The following is an 18661-nucleotide window of genomic DNA, read 5'->3' as shown; positions in this document are numbered from 1 at the left end:
CGTTCCAATGCTTCCCACAGTTGTGTCAAGATGGCTGGATGTCCTTTTGGTGGTGGACCATTCTTGATACACACGGGAAACTGTTGAGCGTGAAAAACCTAGCAGCGTTGCAGTTCTTGACACAAACCGGTGCGCCTGGCACCTACTACCATACCCCGTTTTGTCTTGCCCATTCACGCTCTGAATGGCACACATACACAATCCATGTCTCAATTGTCTCAAGGCTTAAAAATCCTTATTTAACCTGTCTCCTCTCCTTCATCTACACGGATTGAAGTGGATTTAACAAGTGACATCAATACGGGATCATAGCTTTCACCTGTATTCACCTGGTCAGTCTATGTCATGGAAAAAGCAGGTGTTCTTAATGTTTTGTATACTCAGTGTATAATATCATACTATCAAAATAGTTGCAAGTCTTTTACATTACAGCTAATTTACAAGAACACACAGCTCCTCCCACACTATGGACATATAGGTCCGTCTCACACAATTCATGTGAAATGTACCATTTATATGTTAAAACCTTCTCGAATCAATTAAGAACCACAAAATCTCTGCCCCACTGCATGCAAATGATACCTTGACGAGCCATGGGCCATCCTCAGTCAAAATAATATCTTATTTGATAGGCCTAGATTGAAGACTCCATCCCACTTGATATAAGCAAATTATATTCAACTTCTAAAATGAAAGACTGCAGGCTATGTCATTGCATTTAGAATCGTGTTACTCTTCTACAACATGCCTATGTTCAAGTTTGCAAAAAAATGATATTTGGACTTAAGTAGGCTGTAAAGAAATAGTGACCAAGACGTAGCCTATAAACTATGGATTCAGAACAATGGAGTAAAATTGGTAGGGCCTATCCAAAGTTTTTGTGCAAAGATATAGTTAAAAACAACTTATCAATACCTTATCAATACGTAAACAGTGGATGGTGGTGGGTAGCCTACGCTATTTTCCTTTCAATCGCAGTTGATTGATTATTGATAAACGTAGGCTTACCTCTGATAAGAAGAGAAGAGAATTTGTCGTGCGAAGTTATTTGAGAAGAATACCGTTGTTTGGCCAGGGATTTGGTCGATAAAACGTTCTTTGAGTCAGTGCGTGTTTGATCTCCACTGTTAAAAAGAACGCCTCGAGACCTCACCTAACTGACTCACCCAAACCAGAAACAGTAACAGGCGCGCGGCCGAGAATGCAAGAACGCTAGAACCTAAGGGACGCCGATGGCACACAAAGGCCTGGCCTGAGTTTACTCAGCTTGATCCAAGTGATATAGTGTGTACACCATTATCCATTGATACAACACTTAGTAACAACGATTTCGATCACACCTGGTCAAAGAACAGTCTTTCATTAGTCATGCATTGCTTAAAATCCATTGTTGTGTGCAGTTAACATAGTAAGACAGCAAAAATAATTTTGGTCTAAATTGAGGCCTATACTGAGTTGACCAACAAATGTGGCCTATAGACAATATCATGCATTATTAAATTAATTATCATCATCATCTTTATTATTATTATTACTACTACTACTACTACTATAATAAATATAATAATTATAATAATAATATTAATGTACTACAGTTAAAGGCCTATAGGCCTATTCGTTTTCTGAAAATAATTTCACAAGGTTTCTCGTAGGCCTATGTATTCTCTGAAACAGTATACAAATCAATTTCAATAAATGGATCTGAATGAATTTTATTTCCATAATTTATTAATAGGATTGTTTGGCTGTATTTAAGTAATATCTATCTATATAAGTTACAAGTAAATAAAACGTACAAATACCGATGGAACTCAAAGAACCAACCACAAACCGTCAATAGCGATAAAAACTTTGTACAACAGATTGCTAAAAACTATATATTCAATTCAAACCTTTTACAGAAATATACAAGCTACGTTTTACTTTAAATTCTATTAGAAACCAGAGCCTTCTGTGAAAAAAATGGAAACGCTCCCACAGTTTTTCTATTGAGATCTTTATCCCAATGACCTACACACAGGAGTAGGTCTATGACCTATTGATGTAGGACTAGCCTTGTATAGCTTCAGTATAATTTACATAAATAACAAATCCACCTTCAAAGCGAAGATTGAACTCGCACATCCTCATAACTTCGTCTGTCGAGTTTCTTTCTTCCCTCTTGCTGTCCGCATATCCAATTACATTTTAGAAGAAGAGCATGAACTAAAATGCACCAAATGGTGTTGTTCAAAATGTACACAAAGTACAGTTTGTTTGTTTGTTTGTCTGTTGAGTGACTTTGCTGCAAAAGTGTTGTATGTGTGTTTGTGATCATAGTTTGTCTGGCTGTCACCATGTCCTGCCATATATCAGATCACCATGTCCTGCGGCATAACAGATCACCATGTCCTGCCATATAACAGAGCAGAGCACTGCAGGGCCGTCCCGTACTCGGCGCTGGAGGAGTTCAGGTGAGAGAGGCCCGCTACCTGGGTCTGGAGAGACGGCGGGCTGGCGGAGTGATGTGCTAGGTCTGGAGAGTGACCTGCACTACCCACCTGTTGGCTCTGGTGCTGACCTAGGCCTGAACCGTTACTGGACATGATCATAACATTGGCACCTTGTTGGTGGGGGGCCTGGACAGTAGTGGTGGGAGTGTGGGCACTGCCTTGGCATGGCTTGCCATCTTTCACTAATACAGGCACGGCAACCCGCCGAGGGGAATGCTGATGACAGGAACTACTCTCCTGTTGCATCTGCTGCTGCGACACTTTGTCCTTCGCTTGCCTCTTCATTTTATACCGGTGATTCTGAAACCAGATTTTGACCTGGGTCGGGGTGAGGTGGATCATGCTCGCCAGATGTTCTCTCTCAGGCGCGGAGAGGTACTTCTGTTGTTTGAATCGCCGCTCGAGCTCGTAGACCTGAGCCTGAGAGAACAGCACGCGCCTCTTCCTTCTCGGGGTGCTCGAGAGCGGTCCCATGCCTTTGCCCACGTCCACTAGCGAGCCAAGGCTGCCCATACTGCCCATGTTCATGCCCGAAGAAGAGCCCATGAAGCGCGAGACTGAAAGCAGAAATAGGCAATTGAGATGATTATGATAATAATGATAATAAAAAAAAAATGATAATGCTTCAATCATTTTAGCCATAACATAAAAATACACAATGTGAATTAATTTAATTTAAAACGTATAGGCCTATAGCATTCATTTTAAACATAAAAGCTAACATGATCATGTTAATCATAGTTATGTCTCCTAATGGAACAATTACTTAACCATAATTTGTATTTGAATTGAATTATATAGTTGACAAAATATTTGATGTAGCATGATCGATTGCCATGAATTGACCTTCAATCTAAAGAATAATAGGCTAATAACTCATTCACCCCCCACGTGACACGTGCATGGAACCAACTCATAATAGAGGACAAACCAGCAACAGCTGTCTTTGTTATATTTTCGCACACCCTCGTGACATTCAAATACATTTTTATGAATATATCATAAACTGAAAAAGTTTACAATTAATTAGCGTTCTTTGAAACCAGTCCCCTATCCATTGGTCAACATGGTAGTGTTGGTAGACTGGCAAAAAGGCACAGCACGTTGGGTGAATAAACTCAATAAACCAAACACTCCAAGGTAAACCGAGATAAAGGCCTATATGTATCTGTTACCGGGTGTAACATTTAAATTTAAATTGACAAATCAAATCACTCCCTCTTGTTGAAACAACATCAGTATTGTTGCAAAAAATAACTGAAAACAACACTAAAAAGTTTAAATAATTTCCCTGACTCACTTCAGTGCAGACCAGAGCATATGGCTCTAGTGTAGACTAGCTTATATGATAATGCGCTACCAAAAGCTATACGCTCACCTGCCCGGCTTCATGCAGAGTAAAACTCAAAGGTATAGCCTACTTACTCGTGGAGAATCGCGGGTCTGTGTTGGCTCCGTACCAGCCGGTGGCGGTGGCGCTGCCTCTCATACCGTCCTGGTAGGGCGTCAGGTCGCTCATGTTCCCCAGGTTGCCGTTACAGTAGCCCCCCATCGCGGTGTGTGACAGCTGGGACACCCCTGTCGCCGTCATGTGGTAGGCGGCGGACACCGTCCCGTTATGGCCCATGTGGTGCTGCTGCATCGCCGCCTGAGACACCTGCGGCTGCCGGTACGACGCGAGAGGTAACCCCAAGTTGTTATTCTCCATACTTACTTTCTTGTAGCTCTCCTCAAGAGGACTCAATATATCGGAAACAGAAAAAGGAGTCGTATGCCTAGGGCTCATCGACATTGTTCTTGGGCTGTTGGAGAGGGGAGAAATTAGAAGGCTAGGCAATCTCTCCTTCTGTTTTTTTTTTTGGACCAAAGCCCTTCTCTCTCTCTGGTTCCTGTTGTCTCAACGTCGATCTTTGCTAGATGAACACGTAGGTAGGAGAGTCGCCTGAAGTCCGCCTTAATTGCATTGAGTGGGAGCTGAGTTGAGCTGGGCTGAGCTTGGTGCTGCTGGCTTTCGTTTGTTTTAGCAGGGTGCCAGGTTTAAGCCAGAGGCGGGGCATCACCAACTAGGGCAACAATACAACGCAGCTCTATCCTCCTCTCATTGCACCCAAGTCATAATTTGACTTACGTGTTGGGCAAGCTACAGCATGAGCTCTGCTGTTGCTCCACTCCCACAAATCCATAACCAACGTGCATGTATATACATGTGTATTATAGGCTATTGATAGCAGGCTACTGTAGTAGCAGTAGGTCGGTGGGTTATATATACTGTCGTTTGTGTGTTGTCGTTGACAGTAATGGTAGCAGTGGGCACAGGCACCGCATTTTATTAACTGTAGTGGTGTTTACTAGGACCTCTTGATGAAAAGGGGCCTAGACGGACTTGAGAGTCTCAGAGCTGGAGAACCCACTCTGCATGCTTACCAAATGACAGCCTATTCCCTATTTAGTGCACTACTTTTGATAATGTTTCACAATTGCTGGTCAAAAGTAATGCGCTATATAGGGATGTCATTTAGGACACTTCCTCTGTTCTCTGAGAAAAGCTTCAACTAGTGACTTTTAATGGGCGTAAGAGGCTTCTGGTTGATTGCAGACTTGTTTTTGCATTATGCTCGCATCGTACTCAGACATGTAAAAGTGCACTTGGGAAGGAAATTGACGGATAAGTAAATAAATACACATCCGCGTGTTAAGTGGCAGCGCGTGAATGATTAACCCCTTTCCTATTTTATATCATTGTTTGGGCTCGAGGAGAGAGAGAGAGCTGTGAGAGCAGCGTGTCTCCCCAAATCCAAATTCAGATGCTCCACTCGTCGTCTCAGATCAGAACCCCATGCAGCCAGTCAAAATAAAATGCGTTTCAGGAGAGACTCTAAGGTAAAGTTAACGGCGCTCAACTTAAGTAGCCTACATCTAGGCCTACTCTCCTTCTGCAGCAGTAAGCAGGCAGAGAGGGAGAACCACACCACGCCAGGTAGCCCTCCTCAGTGAGCCGCCTCTCGCCCTGATGCTCAAGGAACCATCATTATCTAACTCAATCAGGTTTCTCTTGGCTGCGTAAAAGTCAAATGCGCTTTGTTTTCCCTTCACCTTTCCAATGAAATGTTATAATACCACAGGGCGAGGCCGCAATCCGGGCATGTCCTAAATCTATGTGCTCGTAATTTGAATATTGGTAAACGATTTTCATGTCAAAGGAAGGAATATTTGCTATTTGCTGTAGTTCCAGTTACAGGCGCTATAATCAGTATTTTGTTCAGTATTTTGCTCTCTTTATTCAAGGAGTATGACAAAAATGTTATATCAAAATTAATTGAAAGAAATAGGCTAATTGTAGCTAATTTTGCATTGTTGAGGACATTGAACATTTATGTAGGTGAAATATAAGAACAATAATTCTAATTCTAATTCCAATAATAATAATAATGATAATAATAACAACAGACCCAGTTTGTATGTACTGACTGTTTGTTTTAGTTTTTGTTGTGACTTCAGTAATGTCTCTCCTGCTTTTGGTTGCTGTATTATTATGTCAGTAAGATGACCAAATACATGCTTTTTTCATATTTATTATTTAAGTAAGGAAAAACAAAATGATAAAAAACGAAAGTAGAAAAACTAAACGTATATAGCTACAGGGAGTAGATACACTTTTATCACTTGACACCACAATATACACAACTCACCTAACTCACCCACTATGAATAATAATAACTATTATAATTGTTATGGCTATTGTAACAATTATTATGAAATTATATGAACAAGTATCCTACTTTACTGTATACAACAATAACAATACTAATAGTAAAAATATGGTTATCACTATTACTAATATATTAGCTACTTTTACTATAGGCTACTAATAATAACGTCATTATCATTACTGGAACGGTGTATGCACTCACTAACTGTAAGTCGCTCTGGATAAGAGCGTCTGCTAAATGACTAAAATGTAAATGTGTTTGCGTTGTGATCCTCATCTTCAATAGGCTTTTCAACCTGAATGGGTAGACAGTCAGGGCATGCATGGCCTATAGAGCTACCCGTCGACCCTGCTTAAGCCGGCATGCTGTTGTGGAAATTCATTGGTTAGGATAAATATGAAATATGGTATGATAGGATATGATGTTGGATGGATGTACACTTTGTAGGTGCACATTTCGGAGTGCAAAGGCAATACATCTGATATTGCTATTTAGGCCTACCTTATAAATACCAGATAAAAAGTGTAATTTCCAAGATATTTAGGAAATGACAGATGTGGTAATAGTTATATATTGCAGTCCTTGTGTCAGTGCTTTGTCCTTACTGCAGTGCACTCTGGAGTAAAATCTCCGTCTTTATAAAACGACAACAAAACGTTCCTTGATGTAATGTCGAACAGAACACATCGATTAATGCAGGAAAGCAGAACAGTCCCTTGTTGATTAGAATGCAAGCCTAAATTATGTAAATGTGAATGTGATGTAAATATTTTCGATATCGTGGTCCAGGACATACATTGGATTTAAGAAAGACAGCAAGACAGCGTCTTCTGGTGGCGATGATGGGAAATAAACCGAAGTATTGAATGTCTATTATCGTGTCAACTTTACACAGTTTAGTCTAGTTTTTATCACAATTTTGAAAAACATGGTCGCATCTATTTCTAACAAACCAAAGTGTTTAGACGGAGGGTGTAATTTCTTGTTGCATTGCATTGAGCCATTTCGCATACTGTTGAATGGAAATAATAAGATATCACAGTAAAGGAAACAAAGGTGAATATTGTGATTCTCCCTCTTGGTTTGCTTACTGCAAACTGAGGAGAATCGTGCATAGTACCACTTTTGCGCACAAATCGCTCATTGATATCAATGCTTAAAAACCAAATTAAGCACGTACATATCAATAATATGCCATTTAGCAGATGCTTTTATCCAAAGCGACTTATAGTCATGTGTGCATAAATTTTTACGTATGGGTGGTCCTGGGGATCGAACCCACTACCCTGGCGTTACAAGCGCCATGCTCTACCAATTGAGCTACAGAGGACCACAGAGGATTCTACCTAAAGTGAACCACAGCAACACAAAACAGTTTCCACTGCAATTGGTTACATAACTAATCTACACGTATACCACGCATTCATCAAATTCATCCCAATATCAACATCCCCTCTATGGCACTGTAGGCAACAACATCCATTGCCATAGCGCACGTCTTCACCAATATTATCAAGGAGAACCGCATTTTACAAGAAACAATAATCTCATATCCCGTAGGTGCTCTCAATAAATAATTTATCGTAGACAGGTGAGCGCACTTAACAGTGATACTTCAGCTGCTCCACGTAGGAGGCCTACATGCAATTACGGGAAATTAGCATCATAACGCGTTTCCTCTGGGATATATGCCTTCCTTAATTGCTGAATTCCAAAAGGCTTTCTTAATGATCTAAATCAGGACATATTTTCTGTTCTGGAACACGGCTATTATGGTCAATTAACGTTAATTAGTCCAAAATGCTCGCGCTAATTCCTCTGGAATAATGAGCAGACTTTGAAGTGGGGCGTGGAGGGGGCACCAAACCTTTGTTCCTTGTTCACATTGTTGTTTTGGAACTGATCGTTCATGGGGCGTCATACAACTGAAAACAATACCAAGAAGGGAAATAGCACACAGGCTTATAGACCTACGGATCAGGTTTGACGATCATTGACAACGTTTACATGCACACCGATATCCCGTTATTATTCGGGATACTCTTGGCCAGGTCGCAGTTGTAAATGAGAACTTGTTCTCAACTGGCTTACCTGGTTAAATAAAGTATTCTGTTTTTGAGTTGACGCATATAAACATCATATCCCGTTTACAATAACCCGAAAAAGCTTGTATCCCGGTTATGAGAAACCCGTATAAGATGCCTGGGATATGCTGATCTAAGATGGGATACTGTGGCATGTAAACATCTTATCCCGTTTAGTGTTGTTTTTGCGGTCTGCGCAGGCTCAGTTTCACATATCATGGGTGTTGTGTGATGATGGTTTCATCTGATTGTCAAACAAATCACTTCAAAAAGTAGGCTACCTGTGGAGTTCGATCCACCATAATAATTTAGTCTACTATAATTATTTTACTATAATTTACTACTGGCAACTTTCACCCCTAATTTAGACACGTTTCTGCTTATAATTTCTTACATTTGGTAGGCCATATTATAATTTCCGACATTTGGTTGTCAACTGTAGTTTGATACATAACTTGTTGCCCCAGAAGACTAAATAAAGTAGTGCTCACCAGAATAATGTCTTACATCAATAGAATTAAAGTATTAGTAATGTAGTTAACATTAGTAAAGTTGTCTGTTTTGTTTAGGGACCGGGGAGAAAACGCAATCACTCCAAACCACTGGAAAGATTGGTCCTATGCAAAATGTCCAAATGTCATCCGTTTGACCAGTTTTAAGGAAATGAAAAGCTGAGAAAACCACGAATCATATTTCTGATAAGACTTCAGTTTGTCTTGGGTGCATATTTAATGTGGTTGAAATACTGTCTGCTTGCATAACAGTGTCAAAGATAACACAATGTATGTAGTTCAGTCCTTGAGCTGTTCTTGTCTATTAATGTTCTGTATTATGTCATGTTTCATGTTTTGTGTGGACCCCAGGAAGAGTAGCTGCGGCTTTCGCAACAGCTAATGGGCATCCTAATCCCAAATACATTACATGCGCAGTCGCATTTTCTCGAGAGCTGCTGAAATAAATAAATCATATTTCTCCGCTCCTGTTCCAGAGACAAAATTAACATTTGTTGCATAATTTCACTGCAAGAAATGCATAGCCTAATTCTGCAAGAGTTCATATTATATTAAGCTCCATGTGAGAGGTTATAGGCCCGTAGTCATAGCCGGGAGAAGTAGCAGAACTTGAAGGCCCTGGAAAATCAGAATAAAACAATTGTATTCTTTTTTTATTTTGAGGAAATGTTTTTTCGTTTATTAGAGCTACTATCCGGAATACTGTGTGCATGTAAACGTGGTCATTTAGGAGGATCCAATAGTGAAACGCTCCCCCCCCACCTCCCCCCCAGAGCGTTTGCTAAATGACTCAAATTTAAATGCTCAACCTAATCAACCTTTCCTTTTCCATTATACTAAACAATTGTAACCTGCTATCACAATACACATCCGTGAAGTCTACAGAGTGAAGAATATGTATTTTCAAAAAGTTTCAAACATTAGCCTATACACACATAATGCCATCATCGGCCCCGTGTTGCTCAGTTGGTAGAGCATGGCGCTTGCAACGCCAGGGTTGTGGGTTCGATTCCCACGGGGGACCAATATTTAAAAAAAATATATGTATGCATTCACTAACTGTAAGTCGCTCTGGATAAGAGCGTCTACTAAATGACTTAAATGTAAATAAGAGCGTCTGCTAAATGACGTAAATCTTAAATTAATTATATGATGCTCTACATACATGTGTTGAAGGAGAACGCCAGCTGATGGAAAAATCTATATAATGTGTTATCCTGCCATCTAGCGGTGGTATAGCCGACCCACATCGTTAATGCCATCCGGAATCCTTGGGATGTCCTAACCTTAACCATTTTAAATGTCAACGTCAGAGTTGGGACGTCCCAAGGATCCCAGATAGAAGGACCCATCAACAAGCCTCCAGCTGTAGGCCTACCGTCAAAACAAGTGACTGTGGCACCACCAATTGCTTGAATGGTTGCATGCATTTCAGTGGGAAACGTCTCTCCGAATCAGTTCACCCCTTCACCTGAAGATGGGGTCCTTGATGCGACTAAAGACACGCCTCACCAAGGCCCAGACCAAGAGCCTTTGACAACATCTGGAGCTCCTGCTGAACTCCACGAAGGGTCATAAAATGGCAGTCCTACCCTAATCGAATGTTAGTGTTACATTCTTGTCCTCATAGATTTTTAAAAATAATTTCATGTTTATCTCATGAAAATTCTAATAGTTCTATTTTGAGAATTTCAAGAGTCTATGTGCGGCATGTAATTCGGACCCTGCATGTCCACACTAAAACACCAGACTCAATAAACCCATCATCAAGACATCGGTTAGCTGCATTCAACTTACTACCACTTTAGCTTGGCATCCCTGACTTTCTCCTCTGATTGCCTCTGTTGAGTGAGAGTTGCCCTCCATTGTCACATGACCCTTATGACCCTCAAATGATCTCTGATGAAAGACACTGGGGTTTCCAAATAAAACCGGGAATCTTCGTAATACGAAGCATTACTAAGATTAGAAGCTTGGGTGCTGGGGTGTAACAAACATAGGTGCAGATCATTAGGCCTGTAATTTTTTGCACACAAGGTTGCAGATTTGTTTCTCCATAGAGAAACACTACACACGTAGTTTAAATAAGAGCCAAGAAGATCTTGGATGTTTCTATCCCCTTCTGAAAAACGTGAAAGAAAACAATAGAACATTTATGAATATCCTGGTGATCCACAAATCTATTATTGTAATATTAAATGAAAGAGGATATTCTGCCAATAATTTGATTATGGGTTTCAAACGAAAGTCTCAGATTTAAAGTACAGAATCAAGGGTAACATATTCAATATTTTTAGTTATGATTGATAAATTTGTTTGCCAATTTCAATGTTGTTATATTTTGAACTAACTTGCATTCAGAAATGGAAAGTCTAGTGAAGAGGGGAAGAAGAGATGGAGGGATGCATGGGGAATATCTAACCAAGCATCCTATTCAAAGAAGTCGTTCTTCTTCCCAACTCTAAAAACCAATGGCAACCTCATCCTAAATGCCAGTCTTTGTCAGCCTTAAAACCCGCCATGTTCTAAAACGCCATTGTGCGGTTAAACCTCATAAATTTGTCGCGGGCACTGATTAAACATCACGAGAATTGAAACACTAAGGATTTTGTCTAGGTCCCTTTTGGAAGACAGACAATGGTCCATTCAGCTAGAGACAACCACACAAAAAGAGTGTTTAAGGGGAGATGCATCGCGCGGAGGGGTTCGGTCAGTCCCCTCCATATGTGATGCAAGGTGGCCCGAGCGCCAGGGACAATAGACCTGGTGACAGGGACGATGCGCTACGAGAAAACAACATCATGGGGTCGTGAAAGCGTGAAAAAGAACCCATGTTACCACAGAATAACGCATCTTCCATTCCAGTCACCCCCCAGACATATTTCACTTCCATCAATGGAATAATAAAGGAAGGAGAGAGAATGAAGTGAAGTGTTTTATCCCCTCACAGAGTCCGGGACCTTTGACTGCTTCAAATATGGATTCTAGAATCAAGTATCAGAAATTGAAATCTGATATTTCAGTGTATGGGTCCAATCCTAAAAGCATTAGATTTCTCCTCCTAAAATTATATTTTTATGGAGCAATGAAAGCGTGCATCGAACTCCTAATTTCCCATGAGAAGGGCCAGTTAAAGGGACCATCATAATTTAATATTTATGTGAATGTCTACCAACAAATAACCAATTATGAAATAAAAGTGCAATACCCTGAAAAAGCCTACCATATAAGTTGTTCGTATTATTACTGACACATTTTCTTATTTAAATAGGCCCATCGCCATGCAGTCCAGGCCTAGACCTAGGCCTTCTTCGGTTTCATTGTCTATTATTTTCTAATGACGTACATATAACATTGCAAAAACGGTTTGCAAACCTCGTTATAAACTATTGTTGCAGAGTGATGGATGTGATCAAGTTATGCTTCACGTTGCTTGCACGTTTGTAGCCTAGACCAAAACTACTTTCTGTTTTAGCGTTTTGTTTCAAGAGAGAACGAGAGAGTCCTATGACTAGAACGAGAGCGAGGTGAGCTGAATAGTCGAATGTTTACCAAGTATTGTTATGCTCAGTGACATCCAGTCTTTAGAGTGTGATTGTGTTTGCTCAGCTTTAGGGTTTAGTAGCTTTTTACATGATAAAAGCTCACAATTCTTGGTGTTTGTTTCTTATTCCTATAGGTTCCTCTAAGCTAAGACTTTCTCTTATTTTTTACTAAAATGATCAAAAATAACACGCACTGGTAAGATGCAACTATGTTTAAGCTATAATCCTAAATAGTGTCAGGAGTTTGATAGGCCTATATCTATCTTATCGGATGGTGTACCTCTCAATACATACCCCAAATAGCTTTATTGCAATGCATTTCGTTGTGTGCAAAAATGTATAAGATAAACTATGTATTCGTAATTCTATAAAAACACAAAACATGTTATCAAACAACATAACGATTCTGTTCAATAACATTTTCAGACAAAAGTGAAAAACGTCATATTTAAATCAATGAAATCCTTTACTGTCCTAGTACTTTTGACAAATGCCATGGTGTAGATTTGAAATTCATACAAATAACTGAACATTGAAAATACTGATAAAATATAGGCTACACACAAATCAGTCCTACATACACCACATTATCCAATTGGGGAAACAAAACCTAATCTAGGAGTAGAATGTCCATAGGCCTACTACCTGATTACAATACACTAATAACGAATTTTATCTTTCGAGAATATCACTCAATACATTTAATAAAATATCAAAAATAAAATATGTGAATAAAAAATTATTACTGTACTTAATAGTACACTTTTAAGTACCTCGAAAAATAAGGGAATTCAGAAAACATTTAAAGTGGTTATAAGTGTTCCTCTACGCATAGTCCTCTGGTTGATATTTTATAGTCACTTAAAATAATTGAATTGAGCTGAATCGTTCAGAAAGTCTCTCCAAGCAAAGGTGTGTCTGGACGCTGCCTGGCTGGCAAGGTGCCGGTATTGTTGAGGTAGAGCGAACGGCGACGGATGCTGGAAAGACTGGTACCCAAAACTGAAGGGTGTACCCGGGGATGTGGTCTGTCCAAGACAGCCTCCTTTCTCCGTGTCAATGAAACAGGCCTGATAAGGCTTGCCATCCCGAACTAGGATGGGTACCACTACTCTGCGCAACATATGCGGTTGGATTATGTCTTGTGACGCTCCCTCTGCTCGTGACCTCTTCATTTTGTACCGGTGGTTCTGGAACCAGATCTTAATCTGCGTCGGCGTCAGGCCGAGGAGATGGGCAAGCTGCTCGCGCTCCGGTGCTGACAGATAGCGCTGCTGACGGAAACGCCTCTCGAGCTCGAAGGTCTGGGCCTTGGAGAAGAGCACGCGGCACTTCTTCTTCTTCTCGGCCTCAGAGTCCGGAGAAGACTCATCTGACTTGGTAGAGTCTGGAGCGGTCTCCAGGCTGCCCTCATCTGAAGCTGAGGAATTAAACATGTTGTTATTACACTGATCAATAAACCATATAAACAACTCACGGTATACAATATCACCAGAAATACCAGAATATAGAGATTTTTAAATAACAGAAGGATTCAATAGACTAGAATTAGACTACACGTCTCCTTATAAAATGTATCCAACAATTACTCGTTAATTGGATACCAATTGGAGTTCATAAAACAGCCATGTTGGAAATCGCAGTAATGGATGATATGAAGTTGTGTCAATTTAGGCAAGACCCATATTTACATTTGTACATTTTAGTCATTTAGCAAAAGCTCTTATCCACAGCGAGTTACATTTAGTGCATTCATCTTAAGATAGCTAGGTGGGACAATCACACATCACAGTCATAGTAAGTACAATCTTCCTCAATAAAATAGTTATCAGCAAAGTCAGAGCTAGTATGTGTTATGTGTTTACATGGATAATATGAAGTGGTTATCTGTTTCTATGCTCACGTGTCAACCAGGGGGACTTACAGAGACAAAGGCTCCGGTCGCTGTCCATCCAGGAGGAGTAAGGGGAGCTGGAGCAGGAGTTACCGGGGGAGGGCTGCACTGTCTCGGCGTCATGCTCAGGCAAATCCAGGATGCTCCTCACGGAAAAACTGAACTTTGCAGCACCAGCCATTGCTTCCGGAAAAAACAGAATCCTTGTGCATAAAAACTATCCAAAGGATACCGTTGGTATAGGAGTAAAAGCGATGTATCAAGAAATGGCTAAGCACGCGCTGTCAGAGTCACAGACGACCTAGAACACCCTGTCTGTGTTTGGACACGAGGCAGTGCAGTGTTTGTATAAACAGTACTTCACCCGCTTATATATCCTCCTCCAGGACGCTAAGTACCTGAATGATTCGAGTGCAGTTATCCAATGATGGTAGGTGTGAACCCGCACAGAAGAATAACACCGTTGCCTCAACAATGGCGGAAGGAAACACTTGTTATCATTACAGATTCGTCCCGTATCGTTAAAAGTGGTGACCAGATAATGGTGATTGTTGCAGCTGAATCACATCTTGGGTGGCAAGTGACAACAGAGCCCAGTTTCGTCACTCCCCCCGTCAAATTAACATGTCCAATATTTGCATACAAAGTGAGCAATTAGTGTGAAGATGTCCCTGAGTTGGTTTAACTAATTTATTTATGGCTGTGCAGCCTATAGTCATTACAGGTATTTTGAAATGACTTGAACAATCATGTTGTATATCATGTCCCTGAAATAAAAATACATAATGTCAAAATAACACAAAAATAAAACGTATATTTTTGTCCTCTAAAGAAAATGTTGTTTGGAATGGAATTTCTTCAAATAATGGAATATTAGGCTATTTTATTTTAACTTATTCTGCTATCATTCTAATTTCCCCAGAAAAATACGTTTTTCTGTATAGGCTACACATAGCGCAACACTCCAAAATGGAGAGAAGACAATTACCAATTTCTAATGAGAAGACAGAATCGTATTATGGCAATTTCTCTTGTGACAGACGTGATTTCTAAGAGGCTAGCCATATGGACAGTGTGAAGTAAATTGAGACAATATGTTAGTATTTTAGTATTAGTATTATTTTAGAGATGACTACTTGAATCACAGGAGTGCTTTGGAGTTGTGAATCAAGATTTTTCTGATTCCAAGATATGGCACGCCATTCTTGGATAGGTCGAACGCTATACCCCTATGGCGGAACAGGTGTCCTTCACCCCCAGTCAAAACACATATCTTATAAAAACATATAAATAGGAGATAATGAGGGAGCTGATAAAGGTGATCAAAAATCACCAGAAGACGCATTCATATTCTGGGGGCACCTGTAAGGAGTGCTGCAAGGGGAAGATGAGGTATAAACGTTTAATGCATGCTTGCTTTTTTCCGTTCGTTTTGGAGAGTGTGTTTAACTGTACTTCAGACTGAAGAGAGGTCTAATATTGGCTCTCGTCCCACACTTCAGATATACGTGCACGAGGCACAAGCAGGTCCGTGGAGTTTCATCTAGTTCCCATGCCATCCTCTCTCTGCTCTGCTCCGCGCACCTTGCCTTGGTGACAGAACCTGCCCTAGCGAGGAGAGTGGACATGCCTCAGCCTCCCATCTCAAGTCGTCCTGGGTGGTCGGCCGAGGGGGAACACAAAATACATGCCAACCAGAGGCCGAGAACAAAGGAGGGAAATGTAGCTCTGCGTCCGAGACCGGTTGGAAGCATTTGTTCCAGTCAAGATTTTGCATTTGTTCAGTCCTGCAATAATACGGTGATTGACGCCCTGCCACAATATCCTTTAACTTTCCAGAATAAATCCGAGTTTGTTCCTTGTTGTCATGGTTTTGAATGGAATGGGAAGCGGGCAGTACTATCTTACGCTGCTCTACGTCGAAAACCCGCCATGTTTATAGTGAGCAGAAATATGACTTGTGCATTTCCAAAACGAATTAAAAACCCTTTTAGTTTCCAGTAACCAAACGGAGTCGCTGACCTAGATGATTTGGATAATATGGCATATCAAAATAGTGGCCTTTCATTTCGCTTTAATCTTTACCCACAAAGAGATTGCATCTTTATGCACTGAATACAACTCTAAAAACAAGTCTAGTGAAAAAACCCAGAATGGACAACACTAAATGTAGACTCATTTAGACCTAAAACACACCCTTGAGACATCAAGAGAAAGACGATTATTTTTTAAGGCTAATTTTGTTTAAACATAGTTTGATAATCCTCCTATAACAAACAGGGAACAACGCAGATCTGTGCAACAAGGTACTCAGTGAACAACCGCTCAAATCATGTTGACAAACACTACAGCCAGGTCGCAAGAACTAACAGATTACTGTATGCAAGTAGGCCTACTACCGTGGCTCAAGTGGGTACGTTTACAGAGGACTCTCCATTTAAGTGCAAAACCTCGTAAGGCAAAGAGAAGTGTTCATGATAATGGGAATGTTTCTTTCCACAATAACCTCGCGAGCCCTCTTAATCTATTGCACCCACAGACTTCAGCTTCAGCCAGAGAGGCGAGGAGAGGAGAGGTTGGTTCCAAATCTTCTCAACAAAAATGAGATTTTCCCACTTTAAGTGTATAGTCCTTAGGCACATTTGGTAAGATAATTTAAATAAATACAATTTCTTAGTCTATCTAATTACAAACATCTTGATTCACAACTCCAAAGCACTCCTGTGTAATAGTAAAAAGTTAAACAATTTATGTTGAAAAGATGAGGCTATTTAAACTCAATTTAGGGCTATCTGATATATGATCTCTGCTCCTGTCCTCTGGCGCTTTGCATAAATACTTTGATAGTGTAAAAAAAAAGATTGCATTTGAAGTATCTAAGAAATACCACCACAAAAACAACAACATATTTTTTATTAAATGTGTGCATAAACCTTCAAAGATATTTGCAATTCAAATCCAAAACATTGCTGGTTGCACCCAGAGCCATATTTATCTGGTTGCACCTGCCTCTGGCATTCGCCCATTGCACTGCACATTTCTTTCGATTGCCCTCTTTGCCATAGGCCTAAAACCATTAAAAAACGCACAGCCATAATTAAGATAGTGCCAAAAGTAAAGTCATTAGATAAATGGAACAACGGACACTACCGGTCAAAAGTTTTAGAACACCAACTCATTCAAGGGTTTTTCTTTATTTTTACTATTTTCTACGCTGTAAAATAATAGTGAAGAAATACAGAAGATAGCCCTATTTGGTAAAAGACCAAGTCCATATTATGGCAAGAACAGCTCAAATAAGCAAAGAGAAATGACAGTCCATCATTACTTTAAGACATGAAGGTCAGTCAATACGGAAAGTTTCAAGAACCTAGAAAGTTTCTTCAAGTGCAATCGCAAAAACCATCAAGCGCTATGATGAAACTGGCTCTCATGAGGACCGCCACAGGAATGGAAGACCCAGAGTTACCTCTGCCGCAGAAGATAAGTTCATTAGAGTTACCAGCCTCAGAAATTGCAGCCCAAATAAATGCTTCACAGAGTTCAAGTATCAGACACATCTCAGCATCAACTGTTCAGAGGAGACTGTGTGAATCAGGACTTCATGGTCGAATTGCTGCAAAGAAACCACTACTAAAGGACACCAATAAGAAGAAGAGACTTGCTTGGGCCAAGAAACACGAGCAACGGACATTAGACTGGTGGAAATGTGTCCTTTGGTCTGGAGTCCAAATTTGAGATTTTTGGTTCCAACTGCTGTGTCTTTGTGAGAAGCGGTGTGGGTGAACGGATGATCTCCGCATGTGTATTTCCCACCGTAAAGCATGGAGGAGGAGGTGTTATGGTGTGGGGGTGCTTTGCTGGTGACACTGTCTGTGATTTTATTAGAATTCAAGGCACACTTAACCAGCATGGCTACCACAGCATTCTGCAGCGATACGCCATCCCGTCTGGTTTGGGCTTAGTGGGACTATCATTTGTTTTTCAACAGGACAATGACCCAACACACCTCGAGGCTGTGTAAGGGCTATTTTACCAAGAAGGAGAGTGATGGAGTGCTGCATCAGATGACCTGGCCTCCACAATCCCCCGACCTCAACCAAATTGAGATGGTTTGGGATGAGTCGGACCGCAGAGTGAAGGAAAAGCAGCCAACAAGTGCTCAGCATATGTGGGAACTCCTTCAAGACTGTTGGAAAAGCATTCCAGGTGAAGCTGGTTGAGCGAATGCCAAGAGTGTGCAAAGCTGTCATCAAGGCAAAGCGTGGCTATTTGAAGAATCTCAAATATAAAAAATATTTGCATTAGTTTAAAACTTTTTTGGTTACTACATGATTCCATATGTGTTATTTCATAGTTTTGATGTCTTCACTATTATTCTACAATGTAGAAAATAGTACAAAATAAAGAAAAACCCTTGAATG

At 40.5% G+C, this 18661-nt stretch overlaps 2 protein-coding genes across 2 annotated transcripts; both read right to left on the bottom strand.

Annotated features, from left to right (window-relative positions):
• Positions 1–2381: 2381 nt before the first annotated feature.
• On the bottom strand, positions 2382–4284 carry LOC311102543 (homeobox protein Nkx-2.1-like; the record flags this gene model as incomplete). The annotated part of the gene is made up of 2 exons (XM_084143915.1): positions 2382–3049; positions 3918–4284. 2 exons carry the CDS (start codon positions 4282–4284, stop codon positions 2382–2384), a joined length of 1035 nt encoding a protein of 344 aa, XP_084000041.1.
• An 8916-nt stretch (positions 4285–13200) lies between these two features.
• Positions 13201–14418, bottom strand: LOC311102505 (homeobox protein Nkx-2.8-like; the record flags this gene model as incomplete). The annotated part of the gene is made up of 2 exons (XM_084143866.1): positions 13201–13763; positions 14268–14418. 2 exons carry the CDS (start codon positions 14416–14418, stop codon positions 13201–13203), a joined length of 714 nt encoding a protein of 237 aa, XP_083999992.1.
• Positions 14419–18661: the final 4243 nt, after the last annotated feature.

Source organism: Coregonus lavaretus, assembly GCF_964263955.1.
Source record: "Coregonus lavaretus genome assembly, chromosome: 27".
Classification (NCBI taxonomy): domain Eukaryota; kingdom Metazoa; phylum Chordata; class Actinopteri; order Salmoniformes; family Salmonidae; genus Coregonus; species Coregonus lavaretus.
This window is presented reverse-complemented; position numbering and strand designations above follow the sequence as displayed.